Source organism: Tubulanus polymorphus, chromosome 3 (genome assembly GCF_964204645.1).
Source record: "Tubulanus polymorphus chromosome 3, tnTubPoly1.2, whole genome shotgun sequence".
In the NCBI taxonomy this organism is placed as follows: domain Eukaryota; kingdom Metazoa; phylum Nemertea; class Palaeonemertea; order Tubulaniformes; family Tubulanidae; genus Tubulanus; species Tubulanus polymorphus.
Genome location: NC_134027.1, coordinates 4,356,734 through 4,382,326, shown reverse-complemented (window position 1 = coordinate 4,382,326; position 25,593 = coordinate 4,356,734). Strand labels below are relative to the sequence as shown.

Genomic DNA, 25,593 nt, shown 5'->3' with positions numbered 1-25,593 from the left:
CGATGGCCCAGAAATCAACGGTTCTCGTCCATCATGTAGCGTCGTCGATCCGTATGACGGGCTAATGACCGGAAATTGATCGATGGGTTCGAAAAGGCTGTTTGCCGCTTCAGACCCCAATGAAAAAACCCGCATGTTATTGCCAGGAGAATCAAAAGTGTCATCTTTGATCACTGGGAAATAATAATTTGGGCATTCTATCGCGGGCTGCTGTCCTTATTCTGTTTCATATTGCGCAGATGTAGATTTAGGGAACTCGAGACTGATACCATTCCCTAGTGGATCCTATCACTCGTCCATCTTTTTATATCCTCACCCTATCTATTTGTCGGGGAATTGCTTGATCCAGAAAATTTGCCACTGGTACCATAGCATTCCCTTGTAAGCTCCGATGCTCTCACATTTCATATTCCGGCCATTTCCATTTTTGGGAGGCGAAAATGCATAATATCACCATCGAATTTGGTTTCAAATCACGTCATAAGCCGCAGTCACTTCCGGTAACCGGTCAGCCATCGACTGATTTACTTATGCAGTAATTGTGGTCGAGTGTAATCGGTCAAACATGTACTGTGTCTGATTCAATGTGGTAGGATTTCAATCACAACACAGTCTTCCAGCCACACCACCCGATTATCGGCTCTGCAAAGATTTAATGGACCGCCGCGACAGTCACTAATGACCGTTACACTGATCATTTCCGTCACTCTAGTACAACGCAGTGACTTCGTTATCTTCACGATGAGTGTTCAAACTTCAAGTCACGTGGGACAGGAAGACCGATGGCGACAATAATTCGTCTTACCTTCTGATGATACATTGTATATCTGTAAGGTTCTCGGTTGCTTGCCTGACTTATATCAGTCTTAAATCCTTCAGAGTTCATCTCTTGTCGGAACAGTTACAGATAGACGGACAGCTCTTCTGGACTTACTAGCATTCGACCCTCGTGTTTTCACGACGCAATAAGACGGTTTATAAGATTATAAACGGGACCGGTTCAATTAACCCAATGTTTAATGGGAGGAGGTCTCGTTAGAGCAGTCGTTTGGTATCATTTGAAGTTAACCGTCTTTCATCTGTGAAAGATGAGCGCTGTATGCAGTGTCACGGCGCAGCCGCTTATTACTGTCCTCGGTTCCCGCCGGCCTAAACAACATAACACATCATGCGATGTAATACTGCGCGCGCTCCTGACCGTAATTGGGATTCATCGGTAAAATATGAATTTACCATTTATATGAGCGATCGTTTGTGTACGGCGCCAGGGTGTTTGTCGGAGTTTTCTTTGATTGAGACTCGCCAAATTACATGTTTTTTTTTCTACGTCGTAAAGGCTATGAATAAGATGATCAATAATGCGCAAAAGAGAAATGATCTTGGGATCTGGTGGTGGATGGACATTCTCAAGCTACACTGCACTACCGTTAATGACTTCTAACCAGCCACGCTTGACGCTGAAATTGCCGTTCGTTGCAGTGTACACGTGTATGAAACGTGGAAGTCAATTTTGGACGGATGGTAATGATACCGGAAATGGCGCTATTACACGAAATTACCCCCGTATTTATTTGGTATTCTGCGTCCACTGTATTATTATACATTCATGTTGGATTCCTCTATAGATTACAATGGTTATATTTCTTCCTTGTTGATTATTCTTGTTTTCGCACCATTTACGCGCTACTATCAACGCGAAAAAGAACATAGATCCAACACCACCTCGTTGGTTCACAGCTTATATTCGTCGTATATTTAGTATTCTCTCAAGTGTATCAGGCACGATAAACTTTTTGTCCTACTGGCAGCATAAATATCTGTCAAATACGACTTGCGATTAAATAGCGGATATGTTCATAGAAAGAATTCATCGCCTTAAAACGGAAACGAAGAAATTAATTCTCGCAACTTATTCCTGGACTATCAGAACGTATTGAGCCATAAGCCGTTGCAGATGGAATATGGAATTTGTTCATCGACATTAGCTCTATTCCGTGATCACGACCTGTAGAATTTCTTTTTATTTCAAATTTTTGAAACTCTCATCGAAATCGCAAAATATTTTTGCAGACTTGCGAATTCATTTTACATGAATATCACTGCAGAGAAACTATACCAGCAACATTTTTGTAATTGCTTATATATCATTGATCATCATTGAAGATAAAATATGTACCATAATTGCACGAAGTTCGTGTATGTCCGAGAGTCATATAGCGATAGCTCATCTGAGAACATAATCCACTATTTAATGGGGACGGATAGAATGCTTTTACGACCGTTTCCCTTCGTACTGTCTTAGAGCACCGATACATCGGATTTTATGGTTAATTGCTCGCGATGTATTTAATGACAAAGTTACTGCTGTAAGATAACTGCTGCGCGGATTTTCTAACCGTTTTAAATTGGCCGAGTAAATGAGTCGATTCCCTCGGCCATTATCCTTCTGATTGAAGACAGACAGAAGACTCTGGAGATGAGATGAACTTCGCTCGATTCGGCAACAACATTAACCGTAGTGACGACATAAGATACATACATCGGTAGGCCCTACATAGCGCACACTTCTGAACAAGAGAGAAAATGATGTATAGTTCTGTTGACGGTTTGAATTTTAATGCTGACAGCAAATTGGCCAATATATTAAACGGAAAAGCAACAAGACAGGGATTTGGTCGATCATTTTCGCTTGTGTTTGTCAATAGCACGTTTGTATATCGTCGTGTGTAGTGATTGGGCTGCAGCACATAAATAGAACTGCCGATTTACACATTTCTGCAGTAAATGTCTTGGATGAAAGAACTCGTAAATATCGCCTTGACAACTCCTATCTAGACATTGCTGGTGAAATAACTCGCCAACGCATCTGAATGATCGAACCGAACGAGATGAAATACCTTTTTTCCGTTGCGAGTCTTTTGTGCAAGACAACTGAAAGCTTTAAGAACCGATGTATTGCTATGCAAATAGTTAATTTGTTTGTATTTTTTCTCATTGCAGTTCGACAGATTTATCAGCTCTAAAGAAATCCATCCAGACCACGGTGGCCGGCCATTCTGTTTTTGCGTCGATGGACCTTTACACTTACGTCTGGTGCTTCACCCAGAAGCTTGTAATAAAAACTTTTCACTTGCAAGTTACTTCTACCGTTATCACGATCTCAGGAAAGAATTCAAGAAATTCTACAAATACGAAAATGTAAACAGTATAAAAGACATGCTTGATTGTATCCTTTTTTGTGAAACATTCGCGATTCCTTCTCGTTTCAAAAAATACGACTTCTTGTCAATTGGCGAACATATTTATCATGAAATAATGCGAATGCGGTGAAAGTATCCGCTAACTTCCCTGTTATTGTGATATTCTATACATGGCTTCATATTTAAACATTCGGCTAATAATAACTAAGGCACGTAAGGCATAATACTACCATGAACCACGTTAAAAAAAAGTCGTGGAAATAATTAGTTTATTTATGACATTTTGGTTGACCTCGAAGTAAATAGATTCCTGAAAGTCTTATAGCGCCTTAAGAATAAGCCTAAAGATTAAGGCAAAATGAATAAAGAATATCTACGTACATACAATATCGGCCTCAGATCCGACTGACTATTCGCAGTTATTCTTATCCAGCTAAATCATTCATCAAATAGTCATGCTATATGAAATATTGCTTTTCCAACTCGATATGGTCTTCGAGTCAATCGGATGCAAAATATCGACATGTCATCATCAGTAACTGTAAAATACCGTGTGATTTATGTTCCGCAATTTTACGATCTATGTCTGACTATTACTCGTGTCGATCATTATCTGACATCGATGAGTTCGATTGTCGCCATCTCTTTTATATAAATACACACATTGGTCGATGTCTGGCCGAAATCCCACCGCATACACGTAGTATCATTAAAAAACCCAATTGCTGCTTGAATGACTGATATTAGGGGAATAAACCCTTCTTTGAAATCGGGATGATAAAATAGCGACTTAACAGTGTTCAACAGACTCTCCTTTAGATAAATTGTGATCTCGTTCTTCTTGTAGAGCGAATATTTCAGATTCAGTTCGAAGTGCAAGGGACTTAGCCCAAGCATGATTGATTGGTTTTTCCGGAATTATGCAAAAATCTCGCATGTGAGGCATAAGAGAGGGAGGCGTTGGGGCGCTGTCTTTTTAGACAGTGTTCGTCGATTCATCATTTCAGGTATCTGTGTTCGTGACACTAAAACTTCGCGGGATCCTCTTTAACCAGTTGGTTAATTCCATCCACGGATTGGTGTTGCACGCAGATCTGTCGAATGTTCGTCGTTGCCGCCTGTTTGTACGTATGTTTACCAGCACCATTCTCCTAGTTGCAAACCGCTGCAAACATGTAAGAAAATTTCCTGCTGGATCGGGGAATGAGACACTTCTCTCTGTCGAGGTTCCGGTGTTTCCAGACGCAGTGACATGGCAGACAGAAAATTACACTTATTTCGTCTTGCGTGAACTGACTTGATAATACTGATATCTAGGATCCAGTTCCACTGTGGAACGTGTGGGGGGGGGGGTATGGCGATAGAATCTATTTCGCGTTATTGATTAGAAACCCATAGCTTCAAATCCATATATACATACAACCCACAATACATAGTTTCGCTCGACGTCGAATACAGACATCATAGAAATCCTATTATCTTCATACATGGAGAGGCAATCACAATTTAGACGGTGTTTTTCCTGCATTCGTGCAAATAACCTGTCTACATCAATAATCTCTTCCATTTCTATCAGCGTTTCGATAAGATAAGTGTCACTATTTTGAGGTGTGCTGACTTCATATTCTGTTGAATTTCATCGGTTCTGAGGCGTAACGTTATTACAAAACCATGATTTAATTTGTACTTATTGCGCTGTTTAAGTGAATGAATCATAATTCTCACATCACATGAACTGTAGTGATAGCGATTATGATATATGAATCTCGGATTCTAGTTGTACGCACTGGTGAACACACTTCGGAAACCGAAATCCGTTATAGTAAATTAATTCAGCCAATAAGGCATATTGGTAAAGTGATGTTTCCCAAATGGCCCCCGGGAAGCGTGCAACAACAGTAACTCACACATAACACGGCGTGTCATTACTAATCTCCCTGTACGGAATAACCACCCTCCGTTACGCTGTGATGACCTTTTATCACTGAAACTGACAAACGATATTAAATTATGGCCAGCAACATGTGAAGTTTTTATCGAAGCCGTTGTCTGGTTTGATGTAATGAATCGAGTATCATCCACGGAGCCGCTCGAGTTATTCATCTTCATAGTCACAGTCTGTCTGTAATACCGTTGACATCACGATGTCACGACAGAATTCAAACATGAATAATTTGTACAACAATTAATCACCTTTACATGAAAATCAGCTATTGATTATTCTCTCAATTTATTTATCGCCAATGGCTTTCAGTGTGGAATAGATTAAATATGAAATATTGATATATAACATGGGAAACTACATTGTATTCCTTCAGATTTTGTAACAATGATATTAGCGATCTAAAGAAATTTAACGCGGCTTATTAAAAATTTCATTCTAAAGTAAGCCACACGTTGGGTTATATTTATATTTTGAGGCAACTATCGACTCTAATAGACTTGTAAGCTTACTGGTCAGATGCCATATCATCACCTGCTACTAGTGGTGTCGTAGTAAATTCACTTTCGATTTCATCACTGTCTTCTGTTTATGAACATTTTGATATGAAAGTTTCCATTCTGATGGAGTGAACTCTTTAACTTTATTTTCAACTTGGAATAAACAGTTAAAGACTAATTCGCTATGCATGCATGCCGAAATCGTGTCGCGTATATCAGATAATTGACTGGGATTTCTTGATGTCGGCTTATCTGAGTACAGTTTTCGACATAAAGATTCACGCGGATTGAATTCATAATTTGCTTGTCGTCGAAGAACCAATACACGCCAAGTATCACTCTTATCTTTATTTGTTCCTAACCTCAAATCGTGGCAACGCCGATGTTCAACTACTTACCCACCTATTCCTAAACGGATGTTTCGTCGATATAGGTGACGTCATTGTCATCTCGTCATAGAGGTGACTTGCAACCGTTCTGTATACGCAGATCTGTGCTCGAACACTATTTATAAACAAGGAGAAAATAAGGGCTCATCTTTCTTACATATTGATAACTGTGACCTCAGATAGATATTCTGATTCTTTTTTTGTTTAGTCAGCAGCTAGGAATAACCGTTTATTCAAATCATTGGTCCAGTTTGACAAACTCTCCGACGGTGGAGTGTTTTCTTAGCGCCAAAACAAACTTAGTTTTCTGGATTACTACTACTACTCCAAACGCTACGGTCAATCTAAAAGCCAGTTATTGGCTTACTGTATATTTGGTCAGCAATCAACGGATTGTGTCTGGACTCGCATCAGTAATTCAAGTCTACACTAAGGAAGGAAACAAGTGATACAGTCCTGTCGGATCGATCATTATTGAACACGACAGCCGTTCTCGACACAGATTCTGGGTGCGAGAGAAATTATCGGTCCGTTTACACATGGATGTAGAAACAATTTTCTCCGTTAGTTTCCATAGACAAGTGACTAATATTATAAACTGAATTGAGCGTTTCGACTCAATTCTATTGGCCATTTTCAAAAACATTTTTTGAAAATGCTCCTTAGAATTTTCTCCGTGTTTCGGCTTTATTAGCGTTCTTAACCTCCCTCGAACTATATGTTTTCTAACTGGAGTGTCGGAACGCTGTTTTTTGTCATTTCACATAGATTTTCTGGGAACAATTTTCATATTTTCTGCCAATAAAGGCCTACGCGTGAACGTATCTTCCCTGCGGGGGTGTCTTTGACACAAACGATACACATTTCATCTAACGTCAGTTAGAATCGATAGCTTTTATACGGATATCATTCAGCACATTTTGTCGGCTTATATATCACTTACGAAACCTTGTTGCTTTTCTTATTTTGTTGCCGTATACATAACCAGGCCATTGATATCTCTCTCAATGCACCCTGTCTAAAAATATATGACGATGATTCATTTCAAAAATACTTTCTGAAAAAAATAATCTTGAAGAGATGTATTTTTCAATTTTCTCGTATGTTGTTCTAACTTGATATGTCATTGGGGTTTCACATCGCAAGGTTATTACCAAGAGACTAGTGGAGTAGATTCTAACCGTCGATGGCCATAAGCATGGATGATTTGTGACATTGCACCACAGTCTATATAGTTGAATGAAAATTGAATTATCCCAAGAATGATTAGCACACTGGAATATTGGCAATCAAACTTTGGTTGACTTGGAATAGACTAGATTGCCTTTGATTCACCGGTTTTCTAATGAGATGGTTAAACCAGTTGTCTCATTCTGGATAATGCTATCAATTTCGCTGTCGCCACGGACGAGACAATTTGAAGATAATCATTCATTAGCTAGTTTAGTGTATGTGCCTAGTTCCTGTTCCATTTCCTTGTGTGTCGCAGCTGGGGAATGCAACGTTTACACGAGGGCTCTCGACTATTAGTTGGGTGTGGCTGGGGTGTGAAAACAATTAGTAACCCGCGCACTATGAGAGTACAATCCAGTTATAAGGAATTGATGATGAATCCATACACATGTCTTAAACTTGCGTTACATAGTTGATTTTTAGTAATGTTCGATTAGAAGTAATCAGCTAATGTGTTTTTACAATGTTTGCAAGTTGTTATCGAGTGGTTTTGTGTGCGGAGTTCCCCGATGAAGGGATTTGCTAGTATCACCGGTCTATCAACATATATCGAAATACAACATCGATGAGTTCCGGTGTAACGGATAGATTTGAATTTCCTGGGAATCCTCGCGTCACATAGCCTGACGCTGATCTCTGACCGATTGGCGTCGGTACTTAAGAGCAGTACGAAACACTCGGAAGTTGTTACTCAAGAATACCATTAATGTGAATACTCGATGTAATTATCCGCTCAGCTCCTTAACGAGCGCCAGTTCACCCTGATTATTCGCATTTAAATCAAGCCCAACGCATCGTTTGCCGAGGGACGCTTCCTGAACGAGTTTGCCAGGTCATCGAAGATCGCGATACCTCGCTATCTCGATCACCTTTTGCTTATTTCGTTATCCCATCTATGGACAATTCCCACTCGCCTCCTCAAGCTGTTATACACTGTCTATTGTATTTCCATGCGCAAGATGTACGCACGTGTCGTATGGCTGAATTATACGAAAAATTGGTCCTTTGTAGAATCATGGCATAATATTGACGATGGTTGACAGGTGCAACAGCTGGTCTCATATTTAATTTGGAGAATGTTTGATCAGTATGGTACTTCATATTTTATTATGAAGCGACGAATCGATATCGGTCTTGCAGTAATAATGCAGTAATTATCTTCAAGCATCAATTCGACAAACAGCGTAAAAAGTAAATTCACGATGGACGGAAAGGAAGACACGTGGTCCGTTAATCACGCCACCGTCTGAAGACGGTAAGGACACTTGCGTGGTCGTTAAGAAGAACGTCTTGCATTCGTTTATACCCGAGTTGCCCCGTAATTAAGTATTTGACAGGTTTTTTTCATTACATCTTCCATATCGATTCTGATTAGAATTATACGACTCTGTATTGCACGAAACGAACGGCAACTTGATGAGATTCCCATATCTGGAACACCTTTTAAGTATTCATATTTCCATTTACTGAGAGTGATGGGTGATTTGTATTGGAATCGGTTTTTAATTAGCTGACACTAAAATACATGCGCATCTGCCGTGAATTCGCTTATCTCGATTACTCAAGGCTGAAATCTATGTACATAACAAGCTTCATTAATTTTTTATTTCGACATTAATTAGATTTTCTCCTTCTTGTCATTCTTGTCTCGCCGTGACATTTCTTTTCTCCGCTGCTTTACATCAACCGGTGGACTCGTAGTTCTCCAGAACTGTTCATTCATACGATATTTTTTCAATGCTCCAAGGAATAAGTCTGGCGCCCGTCTGAATGAACGATTTCGATCAAACTTCATACTGAGCTGTTCCGACTGTACTTAATTTGAATAAGGGACTACTTGAATTGAATGTAGTTGGCAAAATTGCATGTCATGACGGAGGTTCTATGAGCAATCATCAAGTTGGAACTACATGCGAATTATTATCTTTGTAATCCGGAATAATTCCTCCCTCCTGAACATCTTTGATGTTCAGGATAGCATCTAAAGCTTTCGATGTATTAGACATATGTCACGTCTTAGACGATTCTCTGTAACGAAAGAGAAATAAAATCACAAACAGAGCACTCCTGATGCTTATATGATTACTCGTAAGACCTCTCGGGATGACACTGGATATCACCAAATTGCTCTTCGTGTATTTTCAATTGCTCGCTATGGGAATATACGCCGATAAATATTGTCTGCCTCGGCGTCGTTCACGTACAGTGCAGAGCCTTTTGGAAAAAGTCGACGATTTTGATTGGGAAGTGCTCATATAGATGCATGCGCGTTTCATTATTTTCAGGAGTTGGCTCTCGCTCTTAATTGCCCCGCAGATAGATTTTTAATCACATTAGATCGTGTACGTTGTAGCATGGAAACGGATTTTCTCTGTTACGCTGCAACATGCGTCGCCGTGATCGAAATACAAAAAGTCTATGATTTTTTGCGCGAGGTTGTAGGGCGTAACCGAAATAAAGATGGCTTTTGTTAGCGTATACAGTTGGCGTGCAGCTAGACCTGCAGATAAACTTTACAACCCGCCAGTAACAGCTTGTTGTGTTGGTGGTGACATATTGCAATGTTTTTATTAACGTGATGTCAGATCTACAAACTACCGAGTCCGTAATGGTTCTGATGCCAGAACGACTGTCTAATATTGGGAAATGTCCTAGCCGTCCTCTTTATTGCATCAACTGTTAAGGTATATGGCCTGCAGTCTCGTTAGTTTGTGTAAGCCGTATGATTGCATATGTGTCCCGAGGAACGAAGATTCTGGAATCATGTCGTGCAACGTGTCGAATGTCGAATGATAATATAACCCTGAATGGTGAAGATATTGTATATACTGCCATTACGTTCATCCGAACAAAATGACTTCAATTCACTGAAACCTATTCCCGTTCTACGAGGCAACTCGGCAATCACATTCCCGTTTGACAGAAGCAATTAGTTGACAAGGAAAAGAATTGTCGATTTGTGGAAGTGCTGGGCATTTTTGTATCTTTACGTGTGAAATGAACGTAGCAATCGGTGACTGATTTGGATCAGCTGTTTGTAGCAAGGTGTACGATAGAAACGGTACGCTGAGGAACAACCAACTGCAACTAATGCGAAACTCTGGGCTTAGGTCATGTTTCTTATTACGTGCATATCCGCTTCGCAGTTTGCGTTCACGTCATCGATGTTAACTCCTCTGCATGCAGACACCGGCTTCATGCGGAAATGAACACTAACTCAAATACGAATCTCGAAACCATAGTTCAGTAGTCCTCAAATATTCAACAACCACGAAATGAAGTCGATTCAGTAGTCGTATTATTGGTCACTTTCTCTTGTGATGGTAAATTTTGATGAATTCGGAGAACAATATTGTAGAAGACAGTTTTCTAACATAAAAAATGTATTCGACAGAGTCCCTACGACTCCTTGATTCCATAAAAATCCTTCCAAACCGAAAATGCTTTTAAAGGTGCCTAAAACTAATTTATCAAAATCCCCGAAACTCCTGTAAAACTCTTTAAATTTTGAGAAGTAATTGGCAATTAGAAATGTTTAGTTTGTAGTTGTACAGTAAATTACGCCTAAATCGGTACAGTTGGGACCAGGATATTTTCCCCGATTAGAAAGTTACTGGAAGAAACCGGGTTTAGTCGTGTTTAGGTAAACAGACTTGTTTACAAAACCACCGAATTAACTGTTTACCGAGATAAACTGTAGCCGCCTACCGATTTAGGAGTCTAATTGGGATATGAAGGCGATGCAGACACTTCCTCGGAATTTGAAACTTTTCTCCTTAAAATCTCCTCGAGAACTCCTTACATCCAGGAAAGACTAATCTGTATAGAGACCCTGTTCGAATACCGATTCAATTTTCTTCCCGAACAGGGAGGTGGGTTTCGGATTTTCACCCCTATTTCCCGCCTCTTGTTCCAATTATGAAATTCCCATTACTTGTGATGGATAAGTAGAAAATTACGCAGACATAGTCGATCGAATACGACACGAAAACCGATTCCATTTTGTTCGCTTCCACAATGTTCTTTTATTACTTCCGGTAATGGCTATAACGAGAAACGACGCTATTTGTATAGATAGACGGGTTAATCTTCAGTGCGAAACCGTTTTTAATGGAAATTTACGAGAAAAAATCCCGCTGGACAATATTCATCTTGCGTAGCGACGGCTTTATTCGATTCACGGTTACAAGAGAGATAGACTGTGTAATACCGTAATTCCATTTAATGAATTCGTTTATCCTGCTTCAATGTCGGCCGTGATTAGCTTTAATATTGCTATTGACAACTTGCTTCCTACTTTTGAATTTGATCTGCATATTATTAAACGCAGCAATTCATTTACCACCGTTAATGAAAGCAGTAGTAAACCACACGCCCCACAATAAAAATGCCGACTCGTTAGAATATCGATACGTAGACATTTTATCTTAAAGTCACAATTTTCAGTTTTCCTTTAAAACCCATTTTCAACGAATCCATTTTCATTCCTGGAAAACCGAAAAATCGGATTTTAAGATGAATTTTAACTTTTCGGCTTATTTATTGTGGGACTCATAGTTTCTCTTCATTCGCGACTCATTGAGAAGTTTTATCCCGCCAAAGGAGCAGTACTCGGCTATACTGGTGGCGATTCCTCCCTAACCGAGTATAGGATTTGTTGTTACCTTGTCTGCAATCTCGGTAATTGGTCTTAATGGTACTGATAACGTGGTAAGGATAGGCAGATATATCTGCTGCTCAAATAATGTGACCATCGTTTGGCGCCGTGGACATGAACTTCCTGTCTTCATAATCACTTCATCTCCTTAGGTGTTTCGCATCATTAGAGCTTCTGCTACGCGAGTATTATCTTCATTAGCTGAATACATAAGTCTAACGCTAGTTGATAGGCATTGAACCGGCCATAGATTCCTCCGCTGTGTGAACACATCTTATTCTTTGAGTTGTAGAAACGAATCTCTTCATCGTAATATTTTGATTTTTGCCCGCATATTTATGCTGTTTATAAGATTGTTGTACAGACAGCCATTGATTGATACAATTTACCTGAAACGTGACAGAACTTGCTAAAACAATGAAATCACATTTCTAACCACACTGAAGAACGCTTTATGTACAGAAAGTTCGGCGATGTCGCTGCATTCATTCCGGTAGCGTGTAATTAGTTTTGCTCGACCCAGCGAGTCTTTTTGTAACTAGGTGATTTGTCGTACCTGGGGGAAATAAAAACATCTTCTGAATTTCGTCACCACCAACGGCAAAAGGCGGTAGCTTGTATTAATGCTGTGCCACGAAAGACAACAACCTCTCGTCGTTCATCTGAAGTGACGATTTGGTTAGCAACGAGATTTCCATGATTGGATGTTATTTGCCTAGGTTCAATTAAATTATCCTGATGTGATCTGCTTTATTTAGATTAAAATTTCATCAAATACATCTTTAATTAATCGTTATATCAACTGACACGCGATACAACCATTGTTGACGTCGTTCGTAGATCTTCGGGAGTTTCCGTGTGGTAACGAAGGGCTACGTAACGGTGTGTTACTTCGGGAAAACATGTGGATGCTCTACCTCGTAATAACATCGACTCGGTTAGGAATATTTGTTCCTATTAGGGAAGTCAACAGATCGTGCACGCCCTTGACTTAATTTGATGTCTGCGACCGAACGAACCAGCTGCAAACGGTTTACACCATACATCCAGAACGATTTCCAATACATCAACCCATTTACTCAGTCTTTTAAGCAAGGTTTAGATGGAAATCAAGATCTTTTCGTCGAGTATATAGACGTATATTTATACATCTCTCCTAAAACCAGTCTAGTATTTTGTCATTCTGTAGAAGGTAGTAATGGGCTTATCGGCCTGGCTGAAGGGGTTTTGCAGTGGTTCATTATCGCTTGAATACCACGAATTTACTTATATTTTTGTATTCAAGTTTTTTTGTGTATGAATTCTAGAACATCGAGTGGTATTAGTTGATATCCTAAACCTATTGACTTGACATTTCCATTGACATTTTCATTAATATTTGTCGTGTGTGTCTACATCTTTATTTTGAATGCAATTAACAAAATTGATTAATAGCGTTTAGGGAAGGTGACCAGTCAGATATTGCAGATTTGATGCGCCTTTGAAATGTATTGATTCGTGTGTTGGATAATATTCGTCCCCGTTGGGATCGTTCGAACCTCTGATATAGCCGGTCATAATCTTTATCTCCCCTTCCGCTCATCGTAATGCTTCTGTACGTGTTGGCTATTTTAGCTTATTGGCATTTCGTGCCTGATAAATGACAAATGCGGCCGTCGGGAGGTATGCAGATTCTTCAATAAACCGACGGCAAAGTCTTTATGGCTTTGTGTTATTCGTTAATGAGGCTCGCTGGATAATTCTTCGTCTTTTCCTTTAATACCTGGTCGTAAATTCCCCGTTCACAAGATGTCCTGATGTGAACGAGATGTTAGGAGTTTTATTCTGCACATCTACGTCACGAATTCGATCCCGAGGTGTAATTACTCTGAAGTATGAGATTAACGCTTTGCCTTCCTTGACTTATTTGTTTCATCAGATCTAGGATTAGAAGAAGATCAGTCAGTTGAATATGGTGTGCGACAGTGTCAGGAAATGGGCCGAGTTATTCATAGACTTATCAATGACGGTGAGTGAAAATTGAAATTCTATGGCGAACAAGGAATTATTTGTCTGAAAATTTAACATATTCGAACATATATTTTTTTTCAGCAAGCACACCATCATTCTTCAAATTATGCAAATGATTATCAAATTCTCGATGTCATAGCCTTAGATTTAATATGGGTACATTTTCCCTGCAAAATTTCAGAAAATGCATAAAATTCATATTCAATACAAATTGAAATATGCATGACTAAAACGGAATATATACGGAAAACTATATGTGAAACAGTACTCGTAATATGTGAGGATTGATTATTAATATGGGCAGCTGTTGCTTATAAGAGGATAAACGTCAGCTGGTACATTTCATATTCACCATATTCAAACAGACGCATTTTGTTATCGAAGTATTCATTTGTCCCTGTTGATATATGTTTACCGTGAAGCCTATCTTCCCATTAGACTATGGGGAACGATATGAAACGGCGCAAACATTCCCTTCGTTCGCCGTTTCATAAATTCTGGTCGGTAATTTGCCTTTTAAATATGACACGCGAGATTTTCGTCATAGGTAATTTAGTTGTCGGTGTCCCATCTGCGACTGAGGAGATTGTCGTGCTGACATTTTCACCGGTGGAGCATCGTTTGCTTTACAATTCACGAATTTTGCCGCTCGGCAAATACTAACCTTGTAGTCATAACCGCGTCACTTGACTCGCGGTTATCATTTGCCGACCAAAAATATCATATATCCACCACATCTTGGCTTACACTCATTTTTTGCCCGGGACAACACTCGATATCAATTCATTACTCTTCGCAATTTCGAACAGGTCCGATATTAATATTTGCTTCGAATGCCGAGGCGATGGTTTCCTCAACACTTAAACTGTAGCGATTTCTCGGCAAAGTGTTGGCTACCACATAACACTTCAACACATTGCCCCCAACAAGCACATATTGGCTATGATTAAACGTTCTCCTCACGTATTGCAATTGTCGTTATGGAAATACGCATAGGTCCCTTTTGGATAAAGTCTACTGACTGATTCCGCTAGGATAATAACCAAATAAATGACAATACTTAATTAATCAAACTCAATACCCCTCTCTACGGTGGGAGGTCAATACCTTATTTGTTCAGTTGATTAAATTCATGGTTATTCTCTGCGCGATCAGTGATACGCTAGACTGCGTGTGGATCGGATTTACCTAAAATAATCTCTAAAAGATGATATATTTCATACCTGTCGAGCAGCGCCAAGCCAATCACCGAGTTATCATGAGATTAGATCATGCTGACATCAGGCGCTATTCTATGATGCTTGCACTACCAATTTTGATTAATGAGATATCATATTCGTTTAATTTGCTGAGAAATCTGAAATTCATTTAGTTTAGAATGAGCTTTTGTTCATCACTTAAGTAATGAGTCATTGTTTCTGCAATTGTCGCCTCAAAAATACCCATTCCAGACTCAATAATCACTTAGTTAATTTCTTGATCATGGTCTTGCTCGGAAATCTTCATTCATGCCTGTATTGTATTTATGTTTTTACTGGTTTGGAATATGATATTTTTATTGCCTGTGCGATCATTTTTAATGTCCCAACTCAAACATGAAAATCTATTGCGTGTAAAATTTCTCACCGAACAAACAAAGTTTATTACTTTCGTATTTCATTTCAGGCCATGCATTCGGGGAACCTGAAATCATAAAACATCGTCTTGAACCCGGTATATGGTACGTATATATTCATATTTTCATATTTCCATCGGTGCTTATATTTGTGTATGGGAAATTCTGTCAATAAATTCACACCGCTTTGTAAGCGTAACCCCGCTTAATCGCTCAATAAAGCGGCTAGGTATTCAAAAACTCTCGCTTGATTGATTCGGCGAATTGATACAAAAAAGTGCTACTGCGATATTTTTGAATCTGGTCTGTCTCATGGCACATACAATGATATGACTCACGACAGACTTCCACGCACCTGTTACACCTACGTCACGTATATACGTGTATAAGCGTAAATAATGCATGAAAAGTTGATTTCCGATGCGCCGAAACGAGAAATCTGTTGACAGACGATGAACGATATATTGCAATCGCTATTACGTACAGTTTTCCGACGACTTCACGGGATTGTCGCGTATTTAAAAATCCGAGCGACGAAATAAACGCATGTTGTATATTCCGATATTTCTCGTTAATGTCGACATGGGCGGTATTGGGATTTTTATTGCAAACCAAACATGATCTATTCTAGATCGACACGGGGAATATTAATTTCAGTTATTAATCCCTTCTTAGCTTCCCTCTCGTTGTTTATTGCATTTCATATCCGCCCCGCCCGCCGTGCCGGATATGATTTAAACATCTGGACGAAAAACTAATCAGTTTTACTTTTCTCGTGTGGGTTAACGTCTCCCTATATTGAGCTATAACACCGATCTAGAATTCAAATCATGATTGATCGGCCATGAAAAGATAGAATTGTCTCAATTTGCTATTCCTAAGATGTAGAAGAATAAAAAACCCGTGCAATGACACAGAAATCTTCATGATTATGAAGTCGGGAAGAAGGAAGTTCATTCCCGATAGAGCATCCCGATATATTCATCCATTCGCGTCAATTGACTAATCCTTTGAGAATAAGGATGGATCGAAAGATTTGCTTCAGCTCTTGTCAGCGGAAAAAATAGCACTGTTGAATACTAGTATTACTCGCGATATTGGCCATCGTATTTCCGCATCAAAGACCGTCGAACGGCGCGGTTAAAAATATATCGATTCCCGAATAAGATCATTGCCTTTGGCAACCCGGTACCATTAATGGCAGTCTGAAAAAAAGTTACAGTCGAAGCTGATGTAGACTTCAAAGTGAGAAACTGAGTGATCAGTCGATTCATCTTTATTTTTGAGTATTGTGATAAGCTATAACTTTCATTAACGAACCAATATTGTTTTGAGGAAACCCTCACGCCAATGCAAACAGCATATCGAGGCAATAAGAGAAAATTCTCGACGTGAACCTGAGTTCTTTGCAGCACGTCTATCAGGGGTCAATTGCTCAAAAGTTGGTTAGAGTTAACCAGTGGATAGTTGACATGGTGACAATTGAAAGTTAATTTTTGCGTTGGTATTTATCCACCGGTTATCTTTAACCATGCTTTAACCAACGTTTGAGAAACTGATCCCAGTTCGTTTCAAAGCCATTCGTTTTACCCTCTTATACGATTAAGTCACCGTGCCGAGATTGTGCTTTATTCTGCCAACTTGACAAACATTTCTACTTGACGGGGCTTTGATCTGCCGAGAATTCAGAATAAACCGACACTTGATTAGATTTGCGCATTTTCTTCTATCAGTTCTACTATGAAAGGCGGTCTATATTAACGTAACACTTTAGTTTCCCGTTCGCCTCTGGTTCCAAAATTTCTCTTAGTCTTACTTCTCTTGAAGTATCTTTGTGATTGCATTGCTATATCAAGGGATCTGTGGTGCGTGCTTCATTATTTACGCGCCTCTTGGCAAGGCTTGAATTCCATCCACATTCCTACCAAGGTGTAAAGACCAAACAAGATGTTCGATATTTTCTTCCCTTTGTGTTTATTTGCTTTAAAGCACTGTTTTGGGAGAGAAACTACGTAAGATGATCGTCCTTGAATACAAGATAAATCTTGCTGATGTAATTGAATAAACGTGTTGTGTGCTCCGGAGAAAAATGTGCAGAAAACAGTCCTTGTCACTATACAATCACATCGCGGTATTTTTCCGTATGTAATTGTCTTTTGCCATACGAAGAAATCGTTTTGATGATCAGCCGTCCACGAAGCGCGTCTCACCTCGTGTCGTGATACTAACATGTTACATGGATGGTCCGATTCGATTATTGAGAAATCATTACGACACTCACAACTGGTATAGATCAGTCAGTACCGGTGGCGCCGTCTGTCACAGAATATAGCCAAAGGCTCAGGAATGTAGAAAACGAATGTCGAAAAAGATTTAAATCCTAAATCTAATGTCGCAAGAATAACTTTCTACATGTCTTTCGATTTGCCGTAAAATCTATCAATTCTTTTATAAATGTTGCTATGGAGACTGTTTATACTGCCAGATAGAACTGATAAAACAATTATTTTCTCTTCACGTGTCTCAACTACTCTTCCTTATTCCAATCCAAACCACTCGAAAAGTCCCTTAACATCGTCCTAGGTCAATTTCTTTAGAAAAACTCTCCTTAAATCAGGGTTAGCAATATAGTTTTACAACGACCCAAAGACGATCTCCGAAGATACTACTACGATTTTTACGAATGAATAAAACTCCCCGAAGCCTATACCTCCGACATCATTGATACATGCTTTCATCTTGAAATTAGATTTTTATTCACGTCTGTCATCGAAGACACTCTAAGAGACTCTGAATCAACAACTTTATCGTTGAGAAAACCCTGCAATTGTCGTTTCTTCTTTCATATATTCCGGAGTAGTCTCTGCCTCGGTGAGTTCTCTTCGATTGTGGTTTACGGGAAGGAAATGAATGGGTTTGTCATGCTTGTCAAAATACGGCAGTGTTTAGAAAGATGCGGTGTTTGACTTAGTCAAACTCTATATTGCAATGAGGAATGAACTCGACGCTTTATGCTTTACATCTTTTTAACATTAAAGACGTTCAATTAAACTGGCGCACCTCGTTCCTTGTTGCTGGACGGAGCAATTCGTATCCTCATTACTTTACATCAGGTTTTCAAATGGGAATGGTAGTTTGCACCGGCGAGTAATAAAAAAACCATCGTGCAATGAAAGTCTATTAATCGACCTCTAAATAACGATCGTTCGTTCGCACATGCGCTGTGGCTTTTTTAAGTTGCAAATTTATTCGTGGCCTGGCCATTCTTGATACAAATTATATTTCCGTGTACTCGTCGCACCAGCTACTCGATCTCACCCTTTGGGTATTGTGCTGAATCCTTGGAGACAGCTCTTTGTCTGGTACTGGATCACCAATCGAGGCAACTCAATCGCGTCTCCTGGGCAATATTACAAGGTATATACGTTTATCCGACGCCAAAGACTAGCTAGTAATACCTTGTCGAAGCTTTACTCGTCTCTGTCTTTCTCCTGATGGCCGACAGGTTGTTTGCGCAATAACGGTGGATTTACTCTTCGACAGCTTAATGCATTTCCAAGGGATGCTCATCGTATCGTCGCGTACACGATTTTACCTCGCCTTCAGAAAAAGAGACTCTATGCTCGAAGGTATTTGCATTCCGAACTGCTTTATTCAGTCATCGAGCATTTCAGTAGATAGGTATTTTTGAGGCGAATCTTAGTTGAAACACTGACAAGATAGGTCCGGGTTTCGACGTCGAAGTCTCGTTACTGCATTTGCCTCGTAGTCTCTACTTTTATATCTCGTCGTTGATTTCATTATTCGGTAATTGACAGAATTGGCCCTTCTCCTGTCGCCGCTATATATCTTGTGATTAGACGCAATCTCCGTAGATTTTGCGGCGTCTTTCGTTTGCCAACATGGTGTCCACGTTTTTGATTTATCGCCAAACCAACCGAAGATTGACTATTTCACGAAGATGGGTGGGGTAGATAGAGCTACGAGTAGTTCCGATGAACTGATTTTTCTATCTATTCGAAACGTGAGGTTTATCAGCGCTACATTTGGTGACAGTTACTGTTTATCCACAAATGTACACCCCAGCTTTACGACGCGACACGCTTATTTAATTCTGCGACCCCGAGTTGGTAATTAGGTTTGTCGAATGTGTGCTGTAATCTCGTGCGCAGCTTCATTTATTAAATTAAGAGCTAGACATGGCCCTTGTCGACGTTTCGTTGTCGTAATAATTACATTTCGCTTGCGTCTAAAGCTAGACTTTCACCGTGTCATGATGTCTTACTTTATCGTATATCATCCATTTTAATTGAACTCGATAACTCGTATTACTTCAGTTCTTCCTCTCTTTAATCTCGATGTCACGCCGCCGCTCTTAGTCATTATCAGTATCTACATATAATATCGATCACTAAGTCGTATTAGTGTAATGATGTTTAACTTCTCGCGCGAATCGGTTTATCTATTATAATAAGATGGAGACCTGATGATGATCTCTAGTGAGAGTTCGAAACGTCATGTCATTCTAATTTTTGATTGATTAAAGTCCTTTTAAATCTGTATGTAGTGTGTTTTTATCTTATTATCTGTTATCTACATCTATTTAATTCGATAGATTTTACTCATCGTAGTGGATTCTGACTTAAAGTATTAACAGAAGTGTTTATTCTATTTTGCAGTAGTCGAGCTGATACAGTTGATGATGATTGTGTAATTAGGGCTAGAGGTCTACCGTGGCAGTCATCGGACCAAGATATCGCTAGATTTTTCAGTGGACTCAATGTAGCCAAGTAAGTACTGTATAGTGTATTTATCAATAGTCCCAAATTCCAATGTGCCTCGTTGTCATATTTTGTCGAGAGGCTGAGATTAATCATAGCACCGGCAATATAAGTTGCTGATTTTTTTAAATAAGATCTATCTCCACTTACTAATCCTTATTAAAAACACATTATACGTGCCGTTGAACTTGAAATAGTTTCCAATAATGGTTGAAACGTCTTAAATTAATCGGGAATTCTCTTCTATCGGAAACGCCTGTATTCGATTGTTTCGTTTTGTTATTACCAAATGTAGCGGATTCTGTTCAGCATTGACGTGAGAAGCAATTTCATTTGCTGTGTATCAACTTAATAATGTAATTTGAAAGTAGATAAACAGAGATTGGATTTACGCTTATTCGTTGCATGTCACTTTTTATAATCGTGAGGCGTCTAACTCATATTCCACGTGGATACTGCTGACTGTAAAGGGTACTTCAATTAATTTTACTTCCAAGCTGTACGTGAGCATGCTAATTGGAATATGTCGCTGTGGCGTGCCTAGGGTTTGCTCGTCTTCAAAGACGGTCTAGTTTGGTCGTTAGTTTGATCTAAGTTTCGTGGCTTTATCGGTGTTGCATATACGCTAGAGTGAACGCATTTGTGACGTTTCTTTCGCATCGCCAGCAATCAACTCGACTTAAATTTTGTACAAGAAAGCCTCCAACAGTAACCATAACAACATTTTAAGAAAGCTCAGCCTTGATGTGTGTGAAATATTCCGATTTCAATAAGATAGTTTTAGTAACCTGATGACGCCAAGTATCATATCTACCAGCAGATGATATCAACTTTCTCCCGCGTTTCCTCGAGTATTTCAAGTTAAGTCTAGTGAACTGTGCACCGACTTTAATCCGCCGACCAGATGATGTATACTGACATTTCCCAAGTTTCAGATGTCGGGAAAATGATAACAGAATTATTATATTAACACGAAACACGATGACATCAGATTTGGTCATGTGAGCTAAGCTCGGTCTACTCTGTTTCCGTTATGTGACATTATTTTTTTAACGTTGAAAACAAGCCTTTGTTTTCCTGTTTGAATATGTCTAACAACCTTCTATTCTTTGAGTTATTATATTTCTAAAAGAAAAGAAGTACACCCTGGTGTACTCCGCAGTAGTTTTCGCCAAATACCCCCAATAAAGTAAGTTTTTCCCCACATGCTGGTTTTAATCGATAATGAACCATGAACCTGGATATATCTGTGACTCTCTGTGGCGTTTACTGCATCAATGCTCCACATTTCACGCTTCTGATGGAGTCTGATTTGCAGTCATCCGAGGAGCAGATGTAGCATTACAAATCAGACGTGTCGCGTGATACTGAATCCATGCACAACTCGGTAACATTTCATATGCAAATTGAACTTGGTCACAGGTGTTCTCTTATCCATACCGTATTGATTTGAAACATATTTTGTTTTACGGAAATGTGTGTCCTCTTTCATAGCCAACACAACTGTTGTTCGGTCCCTTTTTTATTTCATGCATGAAACTGAGACTGTTCAAACTGGAAGCTATACGTCTATTTCTCTTTATTCCTAATGATCGATTTTTACGCAAAACAGACTGCAGTCAGTTCATATAGAGTAAATCATCAGCAGATGATTATCCTGCATAGATGTAATTTTCTTTCAGTCTCAGTTGAAAAACCATCTATACAAAGCGAATTGATGAGCTGCTGTCTCATTGACGGAAGTTGGGAACGTTCGCCTCCTAAAATAAGAACCTAATTCAATATCAGTGCCTGTTTCTGCGAAGTAATTCCAATCAGTGATCGTCTAATTTGATCTGGATTCTTCTGGGATCAGGTTTCCCCGACGGAATCCGATTTCATGGAGGAGAAAAGAAATCTCGATGCTTAGAGACATTCGTGCATAGATGTCGAAAAGAGCGTGTTTAAAAAGTGCGATTGACGGAGTTTTCTTTTTCTCATTATATCGTTGTCATTTTGCTATTATCGATGCTCTGTCTAGAAGATGATTCCGGCGGCATTCCCGTTTGATCCGTATATTGTGAAGGCCATCGGCAGAAGTCATTCTCTGATTGCGTTCTCAATGTTGGAAGAAAACTACAAGATAGCCGGAAACTGCCTGTCATTAACAGTTAATAAGAACGTCACCGCAGAAAGCGCTTGCAATAGAATTCGTTGCCGATGTTTTGACATTACTTCCAATAATTCTGGCAACTGTAGTAGAAAACCAAACGAACGCGTAACCAACAGTGTGCCTGTTCAGTCCACGTCAGTAGATATGATTCCTAATAGGCCCTTTATATCGATCAACATCGTGATATAAAATGGTCACAGGCTGTATTTGGAAGCCATTTTATATGGAGGCTAGTGTCGGTTTATCAACAGAAATAACCGAGACTGTTTAACGAGACCTGCCTAGTTTAAGTATGCAACGTCCAGCCTCTTCGGTGATCATGCGGTGCAAGTTTTTCGTCGAAATGGTCGTAATGTTGAAGGTATTTTTCTATCTAGCCACAAACAGTGGTGCAATTTGTCATCATCGCCATGACTACTAGTGGTACCTTTGTTGGAAAATGGTCAATTTCTGGTGTGGAAACGTGGGAAGGATCAAGATAAACACCCGACAGTTCGGTCTTTACCTTGTGCATCAGATAACAAATGTGCATCCTGTCGGAAAACGACACCGAGCGGTCGTCTAGGACGTGCTCAGTTGTCTTAACGATACCCGTCCGTCCACCGAATCTTACCGAGCGATTAATGACATCAACATTAGTTGGAGTATAAATCTTCAGTCTCCCAGGTCCATACATTCTTTTTCTAAAAAGAACTAATCCCGATAAACAAAAGGCTGAATTCGATTGTCATTTTCGTATACAACTCTGACCGAAGAGCATGTTGAGATACGATATTTATTGAAGTAGAAACTATTTGGGAAATATGTGTTGCAGGCTTTCACATTAAACTAACAATATGTCACTGAAAACTAAAGGACTTTATGGCGTCTTCTGCCCTCGAGTCGTTCATGGCTGAACCGTCGAAAATATCTGTCCGTGACTTCTCTTCACTTTTTCCACTCGGCGTCGGTTGAAAAAGCGTGACTTGTCGCACATTAGACTCGCTTTCTTTTTACAAAGGTTTCTCATCGTCTCCTGTCGGGGTGTTTTATGTGTATAGCAACTGGGAAATAACGAAATTGGCGTCACTAGTTCAAGATCCCGTGACAAAAGTAATATTCGTGATATCGCCGGCTTAATTCTTCTGTCATTCTTCGCGGCTCTAGTACATGGGATAATTCGTCAAGATCTTCCCATATTGTGTCGCATTAAATCTTCGTTTCTTTTATCATCAGAGACACGTCCGCCGTATAACGGTTAGTTTATTCCGTGGACGTAAATTCAAACATTATAGCTCCTATGAAAAACTAGTTTTCTCGACAGATTTTGTTGATTTGGATACCAAGATCGATCTTGGCTTTTGTGCAGTTTTCATATATTTTCTTATCAGTTCACGTTCACCATTAAAATATAATTTGTTATGGCTGTCGGCAACTGCGTTTGCTGTTCAAAGATAAATCACCTTGAAGCATTAATTTTTCGACCATCCAACTTATCTAATAGAACAACGAAAAAGCCACGTTCATTTGTTTCTAATGCGAAGCCTCATTAGATATTAGACAACATACTAACGAGGTTTAATGGTCGCAGAAATGCATCGCTGTTCTAGGTATACGTATTTTTTGTAACAAAGCGACGAATGTATACACTTTTGACCCGGAGGCAAACCTCACCCTGCATATCAGGTATAAAGCAATACGATACATTTTAGCGTCGCATCAAACGACAAAATGACGGCAGTACCAACATTTACCAAATCGGTATGCATAATATGCCCGCAGTCATCGCTTTATTGTGTATCTATTATCTTTATGCTTTTGCTACAAATAATCACCACGTAGCATAAAGACAACACTCGAAAAATAACAATGATGATGTTGCACAATAGCATAAAACTTTGCTCGAAGCTTGTTGAATCGAATGCAGTTTATCAAGCGATATTTGCATATCATATCTCTGTGCAGTACTGGTTTAAACAGCTGTTGCGTTGCTGTAATCAATTTCAGTCTTGCAGATATGCAAATTTCCATTGTTACCCTTCGTATGATCAATATTCTGAATTTTTACTGCCCTATTAAATGATTTAAGCATGATTTTGGCTTACAAGCGACGCCTATAGTTAATTTGTTGAAATACAATGTATATATTTTTTCGAGATATGAAATTGACGTTATACAGATATGAATGTTGTTATCATGTTATGAGATGGATATATTCTCTTTTTGCAGAGGTGGCGTAGCTTTATGTCTGAGTAAACAAGGTCGTCGAAATGGAGAAGCGCTAGTCAGGTTCGAAACGAAACAAGACAGAGATTTAGCCTTGAAAAAACACAAGCACCATTTGAAACAGAGGTACATTGAAGTATACAAAGCCACTGGGAAAGACTTCGTCAATGTTGCTGGAGGTACGGTTTAAAATTAATCAAATTGAAATAGAAGTGTCTCTGGAGCTTCGAACCTTAAGTTCAAAATGTCAACAGTTCAAACTCGTTTGTTTGCTTCTTTCTCCTTTTCTATAAAGTAATACAATTTTCGAGTACCGGGGGTATACGCGGGGAACAACAGGGTAATTTCTCGGCATTTTCTTCACATCATTTGCCTTCATTTGTGCTGTAATACGACTCCGATGTGTAAATATCCCCACAAATTGAAGATCCACCATCACTACTACATCTTACAATCACTGAATAAAAGGAACCGTTATGTCGACTAGTATGCGAGGTTGCTGTTCCAATGTTCAGTCATTCGTTTATTCATTCATCTTCATTGATGTTATTTTCTTTTGCCGAAGAAAATTCGGTTTGGCGACGCATTTTTCCACAATAGTCAATCAGTTCTCGCTTGATTTTCAGGAAATAGTGCCGAGGCTCAGACATTCCTTTCAAGAAATAACTGCCATGACCAAACCATCGTGCGCATGCGAGGTCTTCCATACACAGCCACCGCGGAACAAGTGGTAAGTCGTCCAACCAATATCTAACATCTGCTAATTCATCGTTTGATTCCAGGCGAATGTTCCCATTTTTATCGCAAACTCTCAAAAGCCGCCATATTTGATACTAAAGTCAGTCGTAATTTTATTCTTTTATTGTTTTACTGCTAGCAAATATAACCGGCTTTGATATTGTACACTGT

General features: G+C 39.3%; 1 protein-coding gene across 1 annotated transcript in view; it reads left to right on the top strand.

The window, feature by feature from the left end:
* The window catches only part of LOC141901120 (epithelial splicing regulatory protein 1-like), a 41,657-nt gene that overhangs the window by 6,243 nt on the left and 9,821 nt on the right, over positions 1-25,593 (top strand). Inside the window, exons 3-8 of the mRNA XM_074788207.1 lie at positions 3,001-3,226; positions 13,840-13,929; positions 15,597-15,651; positions 20,226-20,336; positions 24,688-24,863; positions 25,311-25,414. Of these exons, the coding sequence (XP_074644308.1) occupies positions 3,001-3,226; positions 13,840-13,929; positions 15,597-15,651; positions 20,226-20,336; positions 24,688-24,863; positions 25,311-25,414 (762 nt within the window). The remainder of the gene's footprint in view (positions 1-3,000; positions 3,227-13,839; positions 13,930-15,596; positions 15,652-20,225; positions 20,337-24,687; positions 24,864-25,310; positions 25,415-25,593) is intronic.